This window comes from Buteo buteo, chromosome 1, assembly GCF_964188355.1.
Source record: "Buteo buteo chromosome 1, bButBut1.hap1.1, whole genome shotgun sequence".
NCBI lineage: Eukaryota > Metazoa > Chordata > Aves > Accipitriformes > Accipitridae > Buteo > Buteo buteo.
In genome coordinates, this window is record NC_134171.1 from 56,828,596 (window position 1) to 56,850,265 (window position 21,670).

At 40.0% G+C, this 21,670-nt stretch overlaps 2 protein-coding genes across 19 annotated transcripts in view; one reads left to right on the forward strand and one right to left on the reverse strand.

The window, feature by feature from the left end:
* The window catches only part of NFKB1 (nuclear factor kappa B subunit 1), a 63,230-nt gene extending 61,574 nt beyond the window's left edge, over positions 1-1,656 (forward strand). For 4 of the 5 annotated variants that reach the window (XM_075031908.1, XM_075031918.1, XM_075031888.1 and 1 more), the window contains one exon: positions 310-1,656. In XM_075031908.1, coding sequence (XP_074888009.1) covers positions 310-497 — 188 coding nt within the window. In that variant the 3' untranslated portion in view covers positions 498-1,656. The remainder of the gene's footprint in view (positions 1-309) is intronic. The other variant, XM_075031928.1, reaches the window with a different exon arrangement.
* Positions 1-21,670, reverse strand: part of MANBA (mannosidase beta) — a 79,724-nt gene that overhangs the window by 14,573 nt on the left and 43,481 nt on the right. For 7 of the 14 annotated variants that reach the window (XM_075032024.1, XM_075032013.1, XM_075031961.1 and 4 more), the window contains 4 exons: positions 21,260-21,404; positions 15,285-15,427; positions 13,257-13,514; positions 7,861-10,425 (listed from right to left, as the gene is read on the reverse strand). In XM_075032024.1, the coding sequence (XP_074888125.1) occupies positions 10,201-10,425; positions 13,257-13,514; positions 15,285-15,427; positions 21,260-21,404 (771 nt within the window). In that variant the 3' untranslated portion in view covers positions 7,861-10,200. The other 7 variants (XM_075031952.1, XM_075031943.1, XM_075032004.1 and 4 more) reach the window with 7 other exon arrangements.

Genomic DNA, 21,670 nt, shown 5'->3' on the forward strand with positions numbered 1-21,670 from the left:
TGCTATGACCCCACTTGGGCAGAGTCCTGACTAGTGTGGTGACAGCATTAGTGTCAGCACAGCACCAGGCTTCTCATCCCATCCAGGCCCCATCTGCAGTTGATTATGCCAGCAGTGCATCAGATCATATGCTTTGGTCAACTGAAAACATTCAGCACAGCTTTTCCTATTATAATATCTAAAGTTAGTTATTTTCCCATAGAAGAGCTTTGACCTATTGGTTTGCATTCCTTAGGCTTTTCTGAAAGCAACATTAGTGAAGCAACACACAATAATATATTTCCCTTTTCTCCCTTCTCTCTCCCTCAGGTGACCTTTATAACAGCAAATTTCAGGACAACGAAAGCATGTGTGACAGTGGTGTGGAGACCTCCCTCCGCAAACTGAGCTTTACTTATTCAGACTCTCTGAACAGCAAGTCATCAGTAACACTTAGCAAAATGACCCTGGGCTATGGACATGAAAGTTCAGTGCAAAGCAATTATATAGCCAACTAGTAATATTCAATAAGCAATATGCAGTTACAGGAACGAACGTGACATTTAAAATTACATCTGTGTGATCCTGGCCAGAGGGAAGTGAATTTACAACTAAAAGCGCGCTGGAGGAACCACACATGAACCTGAACCAATGGCGACTTCAGCACATGACTCCTAGCCATTGCTTCCTTCCTCAAATACATTTAAATTTTATTCATTTACAAGCTATATACAATAACCAGGGCTCTACTGCTGCATTAATACACAGGACTGGACACTGTGAATGACTGACTGAGCTCCTCTGGTTTGCGAGGATGTCCTTTTATATATGAAAGTTGCTCTTTGTTAATGTATAATACCAACTCACTTAATAAAAAGAGGTAAGGCAATCAAGAGCAATCAAAGGATACTGTTTCTAGCTGCTCTCTTCATAATTTTTGCAGCACAGTTGCATGAAAAAAGCTCATAAAATACATGGCAAAGAAAAAAAATCATTAATCACAGTGACAACTCAGAGAAAAAAGAATCCTAAAAAAAAGCATCTTGTATATTTCAAATAATGTATTTAAACTTAACTTTGGTGCCTCTTATTCAAAAAAATTTTCAAGTTTGGCATTTTCCTACTTGTAAATAGATATTTTTTTTTATATCTGTTCCTTTTAAAAAAAAAAAGTGCTTTTTAAATGCTTATTTTTATTTTACTTTTATAATAAAAACCCAAAATGAAATCTCTTGTCTACACTTGCTGTAATTTTAACATATCTTTCAAGTAGCATTATTGAAGATTTAGGTATTGATACAAGATTATACTGATTTCCAAGTGCTAAAATAAATCAAGGGTTGCAAGCCACCTGTCTTAAAGCTTAACTATATTTTATGGTGGGAGACCAGGAGCATCAGCTACTGCTGAGCAGCTGTGCTTTGGAACTAAAGGTGCTGATTCATGGTCTCTTTTAGGTCTCTTCTCATAATTATGGCAGCAGAGAATCATCTACCAACTGAAACCAACTATTTAGCATCTCAGCAAAGCTCTGATGAGACAGTTCTTTGGGCTATCTAGAAACTCCTCTAATAACTGTGTTCCTGAGCAGTATTTCTTCCTGTTGCATGTTAAATTGAGAGGGTGAGTGTAACTGTTACAGATGTTGGCCCTACTAAGAACGCAGGTATCAGATTTCATGATGAAAAAGCAACGAGCAGCATCATACCATTGTCATTCCCTTGTAGCCAGTTTTTTTGGCACAAACATGGAGATAGACAGTGGTGTTCTTAGCTCAGCTCAGTCTTTAGTAACCTGGGTGTCACTCCTGAGAAAACAAATCAAGATAAACCTTGAGAATTGTTACATTTAGAGCAGTATTTGCTGTAATGAATTAAACCATGTGTCATGAGAAAAAAACTTGAAGTAATTTTATATCCAGCTGAATTACTGAGTACATTACTTCCAGAGAAACAAGATGCATAATAGTAAAAATGCTATTCTTTCTGTTACAGTAGGTATAACCTACAAATGCAGTGTCAAAGGCATATGGATTTTTGTTCAATTAAGGTACCTGTCCAGTGTTCTCTTTGCATTCCAGCTGTAACAGAAACAAGCAAAGGTTCTCATATTCTGCAGGTGGAGGAGCTTTTTGAGCTCTAGCAGAGCTGCTGTGCGAGTTAAATGCACCTTCTGCTGCCACAATTTCCAGCTGGGGCTGGCAGAAACTTTTATGAGGTTTCTACAGTCCTGCAGGTCAACAGGGTGTCCTGGCTGCTGATTCACACCTTTTAGCCTTATTTCTGATCAGCTCTGCTTTTAAACCACCAGAAGACACCTGGGTCTGTATTTCCTTAAGCACTTCATGACCAAATGCTGCATAATAGCTATTCATCAGGTTAGTGATCATGCAATGAACAGCAGGCCATCTCCCCTAGGCCCTGTGTATTCAAGTGCTTTAAATGGCAGTCTGGCAGCTTCTTTCCTTGCAGCATCTCGGTTTCAGTCCATTTAACAAGAGAGGCTTTGGTCCTTTTTTTCCCCCCTCCCTTTTTGTTTAGAAATAGAAAAATATTAAGTATTCTTACTAAGTCAAACAGGAACACTAAATTTTTACAGGCGCATCACATAATAGGGCAACTTTTCCCAATTGCATTAACCCTTAGCATCTTATGTATGTGTTGCAGGCATGCCACGCAGTTTGTCAGAACTAGGCGAGAGTAGGAGGTAGAACACCCCAGCTAGTGTAGGACGCACTACAGAAAGTGGCACAACACCTAGTCGGAGACATTTGTGTCGTCTTCTTCTGTAGTTCTCATCTGGCAGAGCAAACCTACTGGAGAGCCCAGTATTTACCTCAAGCAGCTGAATTAAAAGAAAATGCTAAAACACACAGCTTTAGTCCTTCTGCTTTACCTTTTTTCTTATTAGTAGGTGGTCATCCTGTACAGGGCTTGTACTGATGGCATCTGGGAGAAGGCCAGGCTCCTTGCAGGTATGAGGATGAAGGCAGCATACAGAGGAACCAGGCTTAGCAAGGTAAAGTGTAAGCGATGGACACAAGTCAGCTGAAACATTTCAAGCAGATGTATTCTTCCTAACGGGTACCTATCAAGTTCTATTTATGTGCCTCATCATCATATGTGCTCACCTCAGACACAGTTTTAGCCTTACACCTCCTTGCCCAGAAAGGAAGCGCTACTCCTATTTCACAAATGTGATGGAACAAACTAAACTAAAAAATACCGCAGGAATCCAGGAATTCACTGCCTGAGAGCTCCTGTCTACACCTGGCTTATGGAGAGAAACCTCTCACTTACTAACAAAAAAGTGGGTAGTAATGGTGTAACTCAGTCTTACATTTTCATTCAGCAGAGTAAATTAGCATGTGGACCTCAGTAGACCTTGTAGCACAGGGTATTGTGCCCAGTCTATTCCATATTACCTCTGAGGAAACAAAACTGGGAAAGGTATTATTCACCAAGTTCTCAACAGTTAGGAATAAGTTGGGTTTTTTTAAGATATGTGCATGAACAGCAAGAATTCTGGAGTTATATTTTTTCCATTAGAAGTTTTAGGAAGACTTCCCCAGCAAACTCAAGCTCGCTCTTACCCAGAGCAGGGCACCTCTGCCCTGTGGCTGGATGAACCCAAGTACTGACTAGGCTCATACCACAGTGGGCTCTTATAATGCACCGCATCATACAGCAGGAAGCTCGGTGTGTATTTCCATTAGCAATTAAAGCCCAGAGACTGGAGGTGTGGTCAAAAAGCATCAACCAACAACCTCAAACTGATCCTTAAAAGCTGATTTCATGGGTTTGTCCTTCTGAGTGCTAGTCATGGTTCCTGTCGCTTTGACAGCAACTGCACAGATTTATCTGGAAACACTTGCAATATTCAAATGAATCAATATCAAAATAAGAAAGGTTTTCTAATTAAACTTTTTTTCTGGAATGTAGAGAACTGTAACCTTCGGGCATCCTCAGTCAAGTTTAGTATTAAATTAATTACAGTGAGGATCAAAAGCTGAAATAATTCTAAACTTAATCTGCACTTGCAGTGATTGGAACTTACTACATTTTGCTACTCTACTGCAGTAATAAATGCCAGAAACTTGTGGTATGCAGCAAAATTAAGTTGTGACAACAGAACACTACAGATCTTCTTTACATTTGATGTAAAAAGGATTATTCAGAAAGTTAAACTGCCCTTGATTTTACATTTGCTGCCACAGCTGTAAGTTTCTGGTGTCATCTTGGGATGTATTTAGAAACTTGGAAATCAGCGTGATTGTGGGAAGTTCTAGGCTGCATTCAGAGATTTTATGGTTGAGAATCTTGCCTGTATGTGGTGATATATGAAGTGTCTTTTCTCCCTTTTCTGGGCAACTGAAATACTGTTTTCCTGTGTTTAAGGAAAAAGAGCAACCCTCCTCTCTCCCTCCAACTAAGTGACAGGAACGGTGGTGCCCATTCATTAGCTCAGGGTGCAATGCTCAATACTCACCCACCATCCACAGCTTTCGGCCCTTCTGGAGCACACAATCGTCTCTTACAGTAGAGCAGTTCTGCAGTAACTGCCAAAGGCGTGGTCTGAACATTTGCTGGCTTCAAAAGATTCCTACAGCTACAAGCAAAAGACAGCACAAGTTAATTACCTAGGAGTTGCTTTTCTCTATTCAGGGTTATGAAGCAGTTTGATGCCCTGCTTAGAGCCAGGCTATAGTATGTACATTATTCAAAGCCTGTAGAGGTTTCCCCATGGACTCATTTCAAAGCAACTGCTATAGAAATTTTTCAACCATCCATTTACCCTTGCTATTTTCATGATACAGAAGAGTGCTATAAGATCAGTGGATTTCATTACACGCTGCAAGGGGAAACACTTGTGACTGACTTAACATCAGTTAACCTGTGGCCTGCAGCGGCACTTGCCAACACTCCAGCTGACTTGGCACACGCGTGCGCTCACGTGCACACACAGAGTAGTATCGTGCCCTCTGGGCTAGCTAATACAATGACATTTGCCAGAAAGCCAGGAGTGTGACTAATGCCTCACTTCTCTTTTAGGTGTGCAATCACCTCAGTATTTTCTTGTTTTCAGCATCCCAGGCAAGAAACTCTACATTTGGCTACAGTACAAACCAAAAGCTGTGGCCAGAGTGTTTCCAGAGAGGTAGCAGATGGCTTGATGCACAAACCACCTCACTGTCCTGAACACTGGGCCTGCTTCTTCACAGAAGCTCCTCTGCTGTCCTTGGCTCCTCACCAGTGATCAGGCTGGGCAGCCCAACTGCAGCTTCCTACCATCCTACGAGTAACATGGAACAACTCTTAACAAGAGATAAAGCTTCCCACTCTTTCTTTCACAGGAAACCACCTGAGGGCTGGCTCACACCATCGCTCCTTTACAGCTGTTGGGGAAGTGAGCTGAAGCCTGCAGTGCTGAATGCTTAAATCCTGGTATATCACATGCTAGTTGGTATGACAGAATCACAGGGCCAGCATGCCAGAGTATTACTATCTATCTAGCTTATTTACTACAGGCAAAGGAGGACTGCTACAACAAGACAAGAGAGATAAGCTACAATGCTGGCAAAAGCCTGGTGATCACAATGTTTGCAAAGAGGTATAAGAGGACAGCATTTAAGGTTTTGATTTTTCACCACCATGGCAAAGGACCAAAACTTTCAGCTCCTGCATCTGACAATGGCACCCTTCCCCATGAGGCCACCTGCTCAACAGACAGCACTCATTCTCATTTAGAGCTCCTGTTCTGGATTACCCAACTCCTCACTGGGCCATAGAGCCTGGCTCAATCCACAGGCCACTGGTTCTAATATGCAAGGGTGAAGTCCCTTCTACCACTGCCATTCCCCTCGACAGGGTCAACCAGGTCCCCAGCCAGCCACAAAGTGGAAAATAAAACCTATGCAAAGAAAGACCAATTACTGAACCACTTTGCACTCACAGAACCCATCAGGAAATCTCAAGATCAACTTCCAAAAGCAGACCCCCAAGAACAGGTCCTGGCAAGCAACCAGACCCACCACCTTTCTCCTGCCTAGTCCTCAGGGTGTTGTTTCCCTTCATGCTGCCGCATGTCTCCTTTGCTGTAGTGGCCTAGACCAAAGACACCTCTATTTTGGCTACAATGCACACTAATAATTAAAACTGACATTTACAGGTCTTTACTAAGTGACTCTACTTCTTACAGTAAGGTGGCCTTTCCTCAATGCTGGCAGGGACAAAACCAAGTAATTTTAAGGTTCTGCATTTTTCACTGAAGTTTTGTTTTTCCACTCTAATTAAACTAAATTAGGGCTTTCATTTTGCTGTCCTGTAACATCTGACTGGATAGCAGAGTTACGTAAACCCAATTCTTTGACTGGAACATGTCCTTAAAGATTCAAACTGCAAGTTCCTAGATGACTCAACTTAACCCTCAGAGGGTAAGAAAGAAAACTGCGATTCTGACAACATAAAGGCTGGCTTGTAAGCTACAAAACCAAACCGTCCTTTACTGAGAATAAGAAACTCACTGGCCTGTTCCTCTGCACCTGACACTGCTACAGGTCACTGAAGTGGTCTCTGCTACACATCTCCAAAACCAAAAGGGGACTAATAGAAGTAAAAGTACTGAAGAAAGACATGCCTCTAAGGCGGAAAAATTGTCCAGGCCCCAAGGCATGCAAACAGCAGGTAACAATAAAGACTGCCAAAGAACTATGAACATTTACTTAGAGAGGAACTTCTTTCCTGGAAAAGATGTAGAACTTGGTAAAGCTTCCAAGGAAGTGCTCCAGTAAACTGGAGCAAAATAAGTCTTCCTTGTGTGGCAGAAAGTACCAACAAAGAGGTGCTCTCTAAAACTCACAATGTTCTCTGCAGGTCCTGAATGAGTTCAGAGCCAAATCTCTGCCAGAGACCAGTTTTAGGACAACAAATTAGCCAATGCCATACAGCTTTCTTCCAAAACCTGCTCTCGAGTTCTGTTCTGGAAGGGCATTTGTCGTGGCTCCTGCTGAGGTGAACTGTGACTGCTGCTTTTGCCATCTGTGGAGAACAGCCCAGAGGGAGCCCAGAAGCAAACAAAGGCCATCTGCACAAGCAAACCCAGTGATTCCTTGAACAAAAAACATTGCAAGGCTGCACCCTAAAAGAATTCCCCTATACTGTTGTCACCAATAATTTAATGACACTGAGGACAAGCACCATGACACTTACCAAATGCTCTTCCTAATGCTCCTGCTGCTGATCCCCAGCCCGTCAGATACAACTGGCAATACAGGTGCTGCCAAGTAGCTGCAACAACACTCAGATGGCTACAAGTAGGTGTGTCGATAGGAGTGATGGATAACTCCGAAGATCTCGTCACTGTTGCATTCCTATCTTTGCCCTGATCCAAGACAAAGGCAGAACAACATAACCAAGTATAGCATAGTATGCAACAGCAAAAGTACCAAGGGGAAATGGTTAACCAAGGTACATGTTACAGCCGCTGCTGCATGGGGGACAGAAGAAAATAGCATCTATAAATGCATACCTACTACAACGCCAGGAAACCAAAAGAACATATTAAGGATATTAAGACAATAATGGAAGTGAACCTCCCCCATTAAATTCTGGTTTGAGCTCAAGCATTTGGCTTAAGCAATTGCTAATTTTTCATAACAGCACCTAGAATTAAAGCTTTCCAGTATGAAAGAATGGACCCACTCTTTAGGGAGCTTCTGACCTTCAAAAATAACAATAATTAAAAAATTGTCTGGACCTTTTTATGCCAATTTGGTAACTGCAGAAAGCAACAGCAAAAAAAAAAAATTATAAAAGAATGCTCTTCTGCATAACAGTGCTGATTGATAGGCATTAGTTGCATAGCCACTTCATCAATTACTGATCATGTACCACATCATTTTATTAATGATTTTGCCTAAAATTCATACCAGGGTAAACAAGGTTACAGTTATCCAAATTCATGGTTTATGGCTTCTAGCAATCCAGAAGCTCTTTTCTACATCTCTGAAACTTCACTCATATTCTGAGACAGACTAAGAATAAATATCATTGACCTTCAGATAGTCCTCTTGATTGTCTTTGAAATAAGTAATTCTGTCAAAGTTTTATTTATTTATTTAACACTATTAAGTGCCATTTTGAAATTTTATCTAGATGTTGCTGGAAGAGACCTGCCCTTTTCCTAATACACTGCAGCAATATTTATTAATCATATTTATTCCATATTTTCTTCACATTTTTTCATCCTTCCCTTATATTGACTCTACTGCTTCTTTGATTCCACTTTGATTCCAGGACACTGAAAAAACTGAAGGATTTTTCATGTATTGTTGGCCCAGGATGCCTCTCAGATAACTTTTGAATTCCTTTATCAATGTCTGCATTTTCTAACTGTTAAGTTTTATTCATGACTATAATGTTGCCTATTTATTGTCCATAACCTATAAACATTGGCACATACACATACATATTTTGATTGCTTTCATGTTTTCTTTCAACTAGGACAAGTTTTGAATCAGAAAAGCCCTCCTACGCAACTGCAGTTAGTTGTTTTGGTGACCTAATAAAGCATTTGTAAGCAACTTCCATTTATCATTTTCATTTCATCTTTAAGTTTTTCCTCTTGCTCAGGATTATGTAAGTTTTGGTTAATGCCCAATTAAAAAAGCACCAGAGATCACCAAGCATCAGTCAATGTGCTCATCTCTTTGCCCATTAAAACTGTGATCACTGAAAGAAAACAATCCCCAGTTCCAAGTTCTCTAACTGACCCATGGAACATGCAGCCACTCCCCACACATGCTCCAGACCCCCAGGACCACCACCAAGCATCACCCATGTGGTGCTTTTACGACGAAGACGGACATCACCAGTAGAGCTTGTTCAAACACCTTCTATTGTAAAGTGCTGATTCTGCTAGGTGCTTTGCAAGAAAATTAATAATTGCTTGGACTGTGAGAGGATCACTGTGGAACCCCAGCAAGATCCCAGCTGCTTTTCAAACCACATCTGACAGACAAGCCCAATGTTTAGCAACCTGCCCATGGCATGGCTCAGTGGCCTGGATTCCTGCCAGCCAAACCCTAAGGCTTTCAGCTCCACAGGCTACAGCAGCCCCCCCATGCTGAAGCAAACTTATTTTCTTTGTATCAAATGCCAAAGCGAGATGACATTTCTATGGGAAACCTCAACATTTTAAAAACAACTTACTCGGAAACAGAACAGAAGGTGAAACACCACTGCTTTTTATGGACTAAGGAGTTCAGTGTGCCACCAGAACTAATCAGGAGTCAACAATGTCTTCTACAGGGAACCCATGCACAAAGAAGCAAAATTAAGATGTTGAGGTTTTCCTTTGCTAAAGAGAGAGAAGGATCAGTGTGGGGCATGGGGCCACTCATGAGGAATGCCAGGGGGTAACAACAGCTGTGCAGCAATGTCTGAGTGAGAACAGCAGCCCCCGCCCTATGCATTTACTAGAGAAAAAAAGTCACTTGTAACTCTGTGGTCATCTCACATAACCATTTCTTCTCTGTGCCATCTCCTTTCTCTTTGCACCTTTTCAACTCTTCTCCCTGTTCCTTTTCCCACAGCCAGCCACTATTGCACTATAAGCCTACATTGCAGGAGGCAGGCAGGACACCTGATGGAGTGACAGCCATAAATCTGAAAGGGTAGTGCTCTTCTGATTTGGGTGCAGATAAGATCAAACCACTCCAAGTGGGGGCATACCTGTGGAGGTGGTCCCAGCTTCACTTCCTGCCCTTTCCCCTTGCTCCCAGCATACCTTGCTGTTATCCTAACATGAATTTCCACTTACAGCATAGTGAAACTGGAAAAATATGCATTTTTACAACCATAGTCTGGAGGTGCATATTTATGTTGCCTCTTAGTTAGGATGAATTCACAACTCCAATCTCATGTGAATTGGAGAACTCAGACTAGCTCTCTTGTACTGACTCACCCCTCCCATTTTATACATGGGATGTATATTTCCCATTACCTGAGAAAGCCTTACTTTCAATACACCACATATACTATATGCAAGCTTTTCTTTTGGTATCTTTACATTCAACCAGCAGTTAAAATTCACACAAGACAGGAATAGACAGTATGTTTCTCCGGTCAGCAAAAATTGTACATCACTTCAACTTTAGTCAAATTCTTCTAGTTTTTTTCCTCCTCCTGTTTCACTCCTTATCTAGAAGAAAATGGAGTATCCTCAGACAACGTCCACCAGAGAGGTCAAGGTTAGTGACTCTTCTAGTTCTTCAACACTGGTAGGTTCCCAAGGATAAAACACGACCACTTTCTTCTTTTCGATCATGAGGAAACCGTTATCACTAAATCTGCCTTTTATACGCCCTACATCCAGAGAAACAAAAGGAGCAATTGCAGTGGTCTGAAGAACAAATATATAAATGTCATCTCGCTGGGATACAGAGGCCTGGAAGAAGAATGAATAAATAAATAAATAAATAAATAAAATATAATATACATGTTAAAGAAGAACCCATTGCACCCAAACTGGGAAAGAGCTGCATGTCAGTAAAACAGACTGAACAACCACATTTGATCAAAATTACTATTCTCTTCTGGAAATCTCTTAAGGAACAAAAAGTCAAACCCACAGGATTTATATGTAAGAATCATGCAAAACCTGCAAAGGTTATTATAGCGTTCCTACAGAATACTTGCCCTGGTTTTGGCTGGCATAGAGCTAATTTTCTTCCTAGTAGCTGGTACAGTGCTGTGTTTTTGATTTAGTATGAGAATAATGTTGCTAACACACTGATGTTTTAGCTGTTGCTAAGCTGTGCTTATCCCAAGTCAAGGACTCTTCAGTTTCCCATGCTCTGCCAGCAAGCAGGTGCACAAGAAGCTGGGAGGGAGCGTGGCCAGGACAGCTGACCCGAACTAGCCAAAGGGATATTCCATACCATAGAACGTCATGCTCACTATATAAACTGGGGGGAGTTGGCTGGGGAGGGGGGGGTGTGCTGATTGCTGCTCAGGGACTGGGTGAGCATTGATCAGCGGGTGGTGAGCAATTGCATTGTGCATCACATGTCTTTCTTGGGTTTTATTTCTCTCTCTTTTTGTTATCTTCCTTTTCATTGCAATAATTCTTATTATATTTTATTTCATTTATTAAACTGTTCTTACCTCAACCCACGAGTTTTACTTTTTTTTTTTCTGATTCTCCTCCCCATCCCACCGGCGGGGGGCAGGGAAGGAGCAAGCAAGCAGCTGCCCAGTGCTTAGTTGCCAGCTGGGGTTAAACCACGACAATACTACAGATTGTGGAAAAATGCCATGAAGTGTTATCACTCTACCATCTTCTTATGAAAATAACTGAATAAATGGTAATCTGACTTGTATCTAGTACTGGTATCCTATACTTATTGCAGTGAAAGAGATTTGTCCTTTCACCAACATACTTCACTCAACCTATAAATTCACAACTACTAAAGCAGCTGGCCTTTCCAATTACATCAGGAATAGAAATACACAGACACAAAAGATGGTAAAAATCACAGTAACACAGGAGGTGCCTTCATCTTAATGGAACATGGCAGTGAAGTCCTTACACTACATTTAGAAGGCAGCTATGTTGTGAAATATCAGGACAAGGTATGTTTTATATTATGTTCTATCAGTAGTTAATCTCAGAGAGACTTAAAAGCACAACCAGGATGCATTTTCATTCAGCACTCCCCATTCACCATCATGAAATATGCTACATCATTTTCAAATACCAATTAACTATATATAAAAAGCAGACAAATTATGTTAAGTGCAGAAAACACATCCTGCTCACAAGAAAGACAACACTATTAATCTTTAAGAAAAAGCACACATCCTTTACATTTTGTGTTTTCTAAAGAAACACGTTGTCATGTTTTTTAAAAGTAATGCTATGAAGAGTAGCACTTGGATTAGCAATGTATTTGAAAGTCTAGTTAGTTCATTAGTAACTATGTATAGAAGCACCAGCTTCTCACAAAACAGAATAATTTTTTAAATCACAGCTGCATACTTTCTTAAAATAACCACTTTGCATTTATGCTTGCTAGCTATCCTTATTAGTTAGTACTGCGGAGACAACAGAGCCATGGGAAAAAGGAGTGAAATTTCCCAATGATGCTCCAGGTGCAGAGCTTTTATTATTGATGATGTCATCCACAAAAAAAACCAGCATGACTCAGACTCCAGATTGTGCCACCAGCTGAAAAAAAAATAAAACCAGGCTGATTTCTTTCCTTTGTATACTCAGGAGGCAGACCATGCTGCCATGAAAGAGATAAGAGGTGAAAATCTGGCCCATTTTCTTTTTGTAAAGCAATTATGCTGGTCCAGATTCAAAGAGATTAAAGACCTCTATTCCCCCCTTGTTTAGTTTTGCTCTACAGAGCAAAGCTGCAGTTTAGAAGCCAAATGTGAGAACACACAGGTCCCCATCCTGCCAATCTGCTGATTAAGAATTTTGCAGTAAGATTTACATGCTAAGAAGTGAGACTTAACAAAATGTGTGTGTACACACACACACACGGAGCGTGCTTGCTCTCTATATATAGAGCACGCTTGTTAGGAGCGGAAGAAATCTAGGGAAAAGCAGCAAATGGACTAAATGACAGTATTATACAACACTGATGCTTTTTGTGCCTGTTCAGAAGACTGACACACTTGCCAGATATTAAGAAATAATCACTATTATGCAAATCAGAACCCTTAGCTGGAAGGCAAGGATTTGCAGAAGGAGGAAAGGAGCATGCAATACTGCACATTAGCAGTGGTAGACTGATCTGAGAGTCTGAGCACTTCAAGAGAAAATAACTGCTGACAATAATGCACTCCATACTCAACTGAACTAGCATCACCTGGTACTGACATACAGTACTGTCTGCAAGCCAAAACACTTGCCATGATGCTATTTGCTATCTAGGGACAAAAAGAATGAAAGGAGCAATGCTGCAGCAGTCAGGTGAAAGACAAAACAAATGAAACTGAGACTTCATTATTTAAAACAAAACAAACCACCACCACAAAAAAAAAAACCAAAACCAACCCCAGACAAAACAAACCACCAGTGTTATTTAGATATGCATATAGTGACACAGGAAAAAAAAAATCTGATTTTGAACTCAACATGGAAGCTAGAATTGCAACAGGTAAATAGAAAGAACATTAAGTGGAATTGGACACTGCATAGCAGGGCAAACAAAACAGTAAGATTAAAAAACCCAAATACAGTAATTCAGCATGACTAATGCTTACACTAAGATGGGTCTTTTCTAATCCTACAGCATCCTTTAGAGATGAAAGGAAGTGATGGTTCGTAGGACTCTGGAGCCCACCTTCTCCCACAAGACAAAAAGTAATAACACAGCTTTTCCTGGTACAGTTTCTGCATCTTTCCAGCAAGTTATTTATGGACTCCATGTAGATGAGGACAGCACTTTGTGCTTTAACAGTCACACCGTCTTTGGCAAGGGTGCATACTGGCTCCAAAGAACTCCAGGCGTGTACAACGACCTATGAAGCATGTTGAGAGAGCACAAAGCTTAGAAGAAAATTTACATCTGTGAAAACAACCCAGCATCCTAGGTTTCAGCTTGCTTATTGCAAGAGATGTTCTCCTGACAGTACCTAGCAAGAAACTCCACAAAGATTTAAACAATGGATATGGTATAATAATTAGATTATATAAACCTAACAAGAAGTCTGGATCTGTTGTCATTCTTGATCTGCAAGGGTTTTTGTTTTCTCCAGGCTCCTTGAGAGGAGGGGGTTGCCAATTTCTGCCAAGGGAGTGCTGGGAAATGGAATTTGTAAGTGACTGACTAATTTGTTGACTCTTTTTTTTTTCAATCAGGGAGGAGAGGAAAATGTCAAACAAAGGATTTTCTTGAGATTGCTCAGTGTTATCAGACGTAACCCAACTGGGTAATCTAGAGCTTCTGCACAATCACCATTGAACAGAAGCAGGCTGCATCACTTTAAAAGGGATTATGGAAGTTATATTAATACAGTAAAATATACATTCCCAGAGATCACACATGCATTATGAATGCACCCTTAAGTTTGTTTTTTTAAAAAAAAGCATAATTTGGAAGATAGGCACTCAATGAGAATTACAGCATTCTATCTCTTCATACAATTTAGGTTATTTTTGACCTTAACAGGGCTCTACAGTCAGAAACAGATCTTAACTCCTTTCAAAAGTTTTAAAGTTCCAAATTTTCTTGAAGTGCAAAATATAATATTCACCAGAACTACCCTACTGCCAATGCTTCTCTGACGTTATCAGAAAATCTGAATTTAAGCCCGTTACAATAACTCAGACCAGAAATAATCAATTTCATTACGTGCAGTCCTACTCTAAGAACTGACTATCCAAAAATTGCAATCATTTTCTATACTATATATTACTGTATATAAGTAACCTTATAAATCTGAAAATTCATGGCAGCCTGCCAAACAGAGCAGTGAATTAGGAATTGACATACTCATACTACGAGTTCCAAAATTACTACTGAGTCATTCCAGGTCTCCAGGTCTGTTTTTCCATCCTTCCCAGCCTTCTCACATGGGATGCCCTTTACATCAGGAATTGTATCTCATAGTGCAAAAGGCCTCTAAATTCATTTGGGATCTGGTTGCCATATGATTAATAGCAACAAAACGTAACAAATTGAAAAGCAAGACTGTGTTCTACAGGGCAACTCAGCAGCCCAAATACTGCCTAAGAAATCCTAACAGTTTTGACAGCATTATCAGAAAACACTTAAGGCATCAATTGTAAAATGGTGACATTGCATAGGTGACCTTGCAATTAAAGTACACCTAGATGTTCTGTTGATATTTCAGAAAATAATCTAGTTCTTTTTCCCAAAGCAGTGTAGTTTGAGTACTGGCAACTAATGGTACAATCCTTTTTTTTCCCCCACTTAGTCAATTAATCTAGTTCTAACACCCAGGGAATAGTTTTGTTAAGTACTGAGGTATCATTTTTTACACTTTGCTCTATTTAACCATTAATCCCTTTAAGATTATAACAGAATAGTTAATTTCAGGCCTATACCTACAGGCTATAAGCAAGGCAATTAATTCCTTGTTCTGTGAAGCAGTACGCACCACTATAATAAAGGATAGTGTTGCCCCTAAGAAGATTAAAGAGAAGAATTGCACCTCATTGTGTTTGAGCATGGAGTTACTGAAACTTATCTATACAAATATGTGCTCATTCAGCTCCTCACATTTTTGTGGGAGGGACACAAGGGTGGTGAAAGAGGTGTCACTTACCCTCAAAGTCAGCTTGCGGTCCGCGTGAAGATCTGAGACACCGTAAATGTACAACACATCTTTGTCTTCATAGGCCACAGGCAGCAGTGGTGCAAAGAAGTTCTGGGCAAAATAATGGAGCAGTTTCCACTTGCCACCATATTCTGAAAAGGGTTAAAAGGGAGAAAGATTCAGACTGAATCCAAGATTGCCTTGGCATACAATCCCTTCCTGTGCTTTCTGGTCTTGCTATGGCAATATAATATCCCCCTCCACCCTTTTTCACCTCTATCAGGTGCAGAGAATAAGCTTCACCAAAAGGTCACATTTTTTAAGTGTTGGTCCTATCATTGCTATGCTTTTGCTCCATTAAAAAAAAGCCTTAAACACAAGTGACATTAAAAAAACTGGCACAGCGTAGTACATATTAAGTAGCTGGAGCATCTATGTTGTTGAAAATCCAGACAAACACATGGGCGTTGGTGGTATTGCCACAAACTACCACCACTATAAAGAGACAGTAGAGTCTGACTTCTGGTGCTTATACAAAGTGTTGTCTTCCCCTTTTTTCAGTCCTCCTCTTTCAGTTCTTCCTTAGAGGAACATCAATAACAATGAAAACAAAAAAACAAGTTCTCAAACCAAAGACAGCTCTGAGTTAGGCAAAATGAATTTGCCAAAATCTAGAGACAACACTTACTGTATGGGATTTAGCAGACACATGATGTAGATATGCCAAACAGTTTGCTTTGCCTATTTGATGGAAAGCTGTGTGTTATTACTTTTAATACTTTGATAGTCTCCCATTAACAAACTGGAAAAGCTATCAAACATTGATTCCTCTCCAGAAAATGCAATTTTGCCAGATGCAACACTGCCACACAACCAAAGAGAAGCTGCCTCCATTTCTTTTTCTATTAATCTTCCATCTAGCACCCACTGTCAGCATTTTAACTCTGTCTTTGCTCAACCATTATCTAGTCATTGAAACAGCACTAAAAAGAAGTAGCAAGTCAGCTGCATCATCTCATAAGGAAAGAAAAGTTAGATACCGGTTTCATTCTTGTTTCTGGCTCATTGTTTTATACAACAGGTTTAAAGTTCAGGGATGTTGAAAAATAATTGAAGTAATACCTTTTTGTTGTAACTAGTTACCTCTCTATGTTTTGGTGCTTGTACAAAGCTCTTAGCACTTTCAAATATTTCATAATTAAGGACTTCATCCAGAGTGATGTAGTCTTTAAAGGGTGTGTTTGTGGCTTTCACAGGCAGACCTGAACATGCTCTGCCTGCACTCCACATAGACATGAATGAACTTTGTGGAGAGCAATGTGCATTAGCTGCAACTTGGCACCTTGCACATCACCTTGTTTTCAGCAAGCTCACAACCAGCTAGCCTGAAGAACAGACAAGAAAAGCTCCTATCTGCCTGGAAAACCCATACAAGATTCAACTGTGCTATGAGATCAAGCTTGCCAACAAACCACCACCGACATTCAAGCTAATAGCACTGAAGCAAACTGAAGAGATGAAGTCTGAAAGAAAACTTCAGAAGAGGCAGCTGAGTTTCTTCAAAACAGACTGTTGATAAACTGATGAACATACTCAGCATATTGGTGCTGTTTAGTATGCAAATGAAGCCACGTTCTTGCATTCCAAGGACAATTCTTGGCAGAAAACGGTGGTGGTCTGAAAGACAATTCTGCCAAAAACAGGGAGCGCTAGCAGATTACTTTTCAGGGCCATGAAACTTGAGAAGATGAGAGATTTGGATTGAGGATGGATTATATGAAACAGAGTAAACTGTGGGGCAGCATCTGATCTAAAAAATAAAAGCAATGGGCCTTGTATGAGAAATGGGCCCTGTATCTAACCTCAGGCTTTCGGAGGGGCTGAACTCTCTGAAGCCCTCAGGATTTCCACAAGACTCTCAGGAATTTCAATTGTCAGTGCAATAGGTGCTGCTCACTGCAGGCCTCAGACAGAGGCCACCACAAGCTCAGACAAGTTACCCAGCATGGGCTGAAGTTTCAATGCCTGCTGACTTAAATTTTTTCCTCAGCTTAGTTTACATGGTGAAAATCTAGGCTTCAACTGTCTTAAATGTGAAAATGAATAATCCAATTGAAGTAGAGCAGTTTCTGTCACTTAGTGTAATATAAAATGCCACTTCTTTTCAAATGGGCCCAACCCTCAATTTCTGCTGTGCCTTGACTTCCAACTGGATTATGTAACCACCTTGCAGTGGTTACTGGAGGGAAAGACAGAAGGTTTGCTACCTAGGCAGCAGATACAGAGGTCCTCAAGAAACCTGTACAGTGGAGAAAACAACTCAGACTAAACTTGGCATTAGACTTCCACGAGAAAAATAAACAAACAAAAAACCCAACCAACAAACAAAAGCAAACAAGCCACACACATAAAAGTTTGTACCATTTCAAAATTCATTCTAGGGTTCAACTACTACAGCTATTGTTTTAGGATGTTTGAAAACACCACTAGTCTGCTTACCTCAATTAGCTTTTTAAGGTTGACATTTCCCTTCCGAAAAAAACGAGAGCCATTTTGAAGAACCAAAGCTCAACTACTGGAGCAGTTTCACACAGAAAGGGTCTTCCAAAGATAACTTTTCCAGCAACAGGATCTTGATAATACAATTGTCAAAGTAACTTCAGACAACACAGAAAACTGAAGCTCACTGATTAAAAAAAGTCACATTCTTCAGCTCATCTGTTGTCTTGATTTCCTTAAGACCAGAGTCACATTTCTTGATTCAAAAATAGGCAAGTTGCATATAAAATACTCCCCCTGCCCGCAAAATGGAGGTAAGAAATCTGGAGATCATGTAGCTATTGTGAGAAATCTCAGTGCTTAAACTTTCCTGTTACAGACACGTATGCCCAAAGGCAACAGCCAAAAGTTATTTAAAACAGTCCTGGGGTGCTTTTCTCCTCCTCCCCCCACATTTAAACAAATTCTTAAAGAAATCCAAGTTCCCCAATTTTTTCCTGATAATAACATGGGGTCTGCACTCTCTGTGGTATCAAACTTCAGAACAGGAAACTAAAATTAGGTTTGTAATGAGACCCTAGTACCCTTTTTTCTGACTCTTCCCTGAAGCTTTCTATACTGATAGCAGGAGTAGAGAACAAACAGTTCTCCCTGGAATGGATTTTAAATTAATCACTTCACACCATTAAATGCAATCTGAGAAACATGCTGCTAGTTCTTTCCTCACCTCAGTCTCATGAATTCAGTTCTATTATTTTCCATAATAGCCTGTGGTTTCAGCTCACCAGGGACTCTAAACATTGAACCTGCAATAAAAGCCAGTTATCTGTTCAAGGGAATCTCATGACAACTGAGTTGGGTACCTCAAGGTGACACTTGTGTGGAAGTGAGGTAAATCGCTATGTGTATCGCAGCGCTCTTCACCAAAACACACTGCATAAATGCTAAAGCATCCAACATGGCACAACCAGCTCCACAGCTAGGTGCTATCAATCAAAACCCAGTTGTGGTAAAAGCTGTTTAGTTTGAAACTGAAGGCAGAAGTACTATGACAGGAGTGCTGTGCTGCGTTTTCATTCAATTCCAAGCAAACTTCTTAAAGGAGAAACATTTGCTACCTTCTTCCCTCCCCACCTCATGAAGAAACACTTCCGCTTTGTATGGGAAACTATGTAAGCCCCTCCATGGCTCTCTGTAAAATAACACATTTAAATAAGAAGCACTCATTGGTGATACTACTGTGCCACCTAACAAGATGCAGAAACATGTTTTTGAAGTGCAAATAAAACTAATTTCTCTGAAGTTTTGCATAATTTCACCCATTAGCATTTCAAAAATCCCTCTACCACACTGCCTAATTAAATGAATATTAAACCTTTCCTCATTCCACTGAGGGAACAAAACAAAACAAAGGGACAGCTGTATCTCTGCTGAGCTTCTTTTCTGTAAACTAACTTCAACAACATATGAATAATTCAAGTATTTGATATATTTTCTACAATGACATCAGCTCTGTACTTAAAAAGCATTTATGGTCACTTCGTCTATCAATACACCTGTCTTTACAAAGAGACATTTTTCGAAGTGTCTTTTTCTCTTGAGACATTCAAAGCTTAAGAGCATCAGCCATTGCTAGAATCATAAAAATGAACATTGGGGTATTTCCTTTCCTAATACAAGTCTAGAAAGTCCAGAAAGATGAGCATTATAGTTGGACCACTGCCTTAACATCTAAATAAAATAGCCTGTCTCTTCTACTGGTTTGTTTCCCTTTGTTGGTTGCAGTTACTTTGCTTGGATGAATAAAGGGAAAAAAGAAAAAATAAGAACAAAAAGAAAAAGGGAGAGGGGCAAACATCTCCCAGAGAAAGAGGGGGATGATGGGGTGGGCTAAGTTTTTTTAAAGCAAGGCCAAATGGCATTTTGTTCTGAGGACAGATCAAGAACTTCACACTAACTCTTAGCTTTTTCTAGTTCACTCATACTTCTTCACACATTAAATTCTTAAAAAAAGATTTTCAAACACAGAATATGTGAGAATTAACTAAAATTGAAAAAGAATCTACTCAAGTCTATACAGCTGCCATAGAACAGCTTGCCCATTTCAAAATGACTTCTAGACAAAATGTTCAGAACATGAAACACAGCCACTCCCCTCACACCACACATTCCTCCCCTATTTCTTACTGCCTAAGTGACTTCTCTCTTTATATGTCTGGTTACTACATTTTTGTGTTCTAAAAGGAAAAAAAAAACCTACATATAATATATAAGGAAATATCACATGCATAAATAGCATATTAGCAGAATAATTTAGTCACAAAGAATGATTCACCTCACCTGACACTAAGTGAGACACCAAATCTCAGCTAGTCATCTTCTCCTGTAAAGAGTTTCTCAGAAGCTATGCTGGGTGAGAGGTGTCATATGATGTTCTATGAAAATCAAATTCAGCATGGAGAAGATAATTCATCCCACTTAATAGACAGCTAAGGACACAATGAATCACACTCTGGAGATAACCATCTCTCCCCCAACTGACTACAGAAGAAATCTAGATGCCTAGCCTTTACATACTAAATCCCATCCTGCTCAGAACAGGATCACAGTTCTGTAGGTTTTTTGACAGTGCACTACTGCCTACTGAAGGGAAAGGTTTTGATCATTTTACCATGGAGGGCGGGGGGAACAAAATCAACCAAATTTGTTGGGGTTATGGAAAGCATAATTATACACCAGTGCTCCTTCTTAACATCCTATCCCAGTAGCTCCCTCTCTGTCCATTCTTACCCAGGGTGGCTGGGTACACACATGCATCTGTACAGCTGAGCCAATAAATATAATCAGGGATTTCTAGGACAGGCCCTTTTGGAAACAGAATTTCTTAGAAGTCTCCAATTTTAAAAGAATTTATCTTTCTAATTTTAAAAGAATTAAACTTGCAAAAAATGCAAAATTTCTGGGAAAAACACACAGTTTCAGGAAGATCCAGCTCTACATAAGAAAAGCAAAGGTAGTTGAAAGTTTACCTCACAAGGAGGTTATGCCCTCAATCTTAACCATCACTGCTTCCTAATAGGCAGCTTTGTCTGGCTTCAATGATATTATTTCCTTGGAAAAAATCACAATACTGCTTAAACAAAAAAATGTATTTTTAAGAAATACAATTTACATTCTCTAAACTAAACCTTGCTAAAACAAGGATAAGAGTTAGTGGCTGTTAAATCTGAACTTAAACAGAAAAACTTCCATAGAAAAAGAATTGATTTGTTCTTCACTCTCTTCCACTTTCACAGACTATTAGGATGATCCTGAAAAACACTTTTCTGGAAAGCATTTCTAAAGGATGTAGAAAAACATGTTCCAAGTTTGCAAAGGCGCCCAAGAGAGACAGCAGAGCCATACTTCTTATTCTGATACCTCCAGATGAGGAAAATAAAACAAGACTGATAGCTGGTGCTTTTTACCAGATTCACAAAACTTACCCAAGGAAGCCCACGAAGGTGCTTGCCAAATGTCATTGAGTTGCCAGTACAGAGCTCCCATTGTGTGTCCCTCTCCCTTGATTATTTCACTTTGACTAAAACGATAGAATTCCGTTTCTGTCTTTATACACTGAGCCTGCATCACCTTGGTCAACAAACACATTAAAAAAAAAAAATTGGTGCATTGTAAAGCATTTGTGTATATATTAACACACAACACAAACTTCACAGCAATGGCACATAACTTCAAACTTGAGACTTCAAGAGTATAGACCTGCAGTGCAGTGGGCCTCTGCTTGAAGGATATCTATTCCTAGCAGCTCCCAACAGCTTTACAAGCAGTATCTTTAGAGAAACTCTGAAGGGCTTACTTCCTGCTTCCATCCAGTGAAGATCACTGGGCAACAGGGT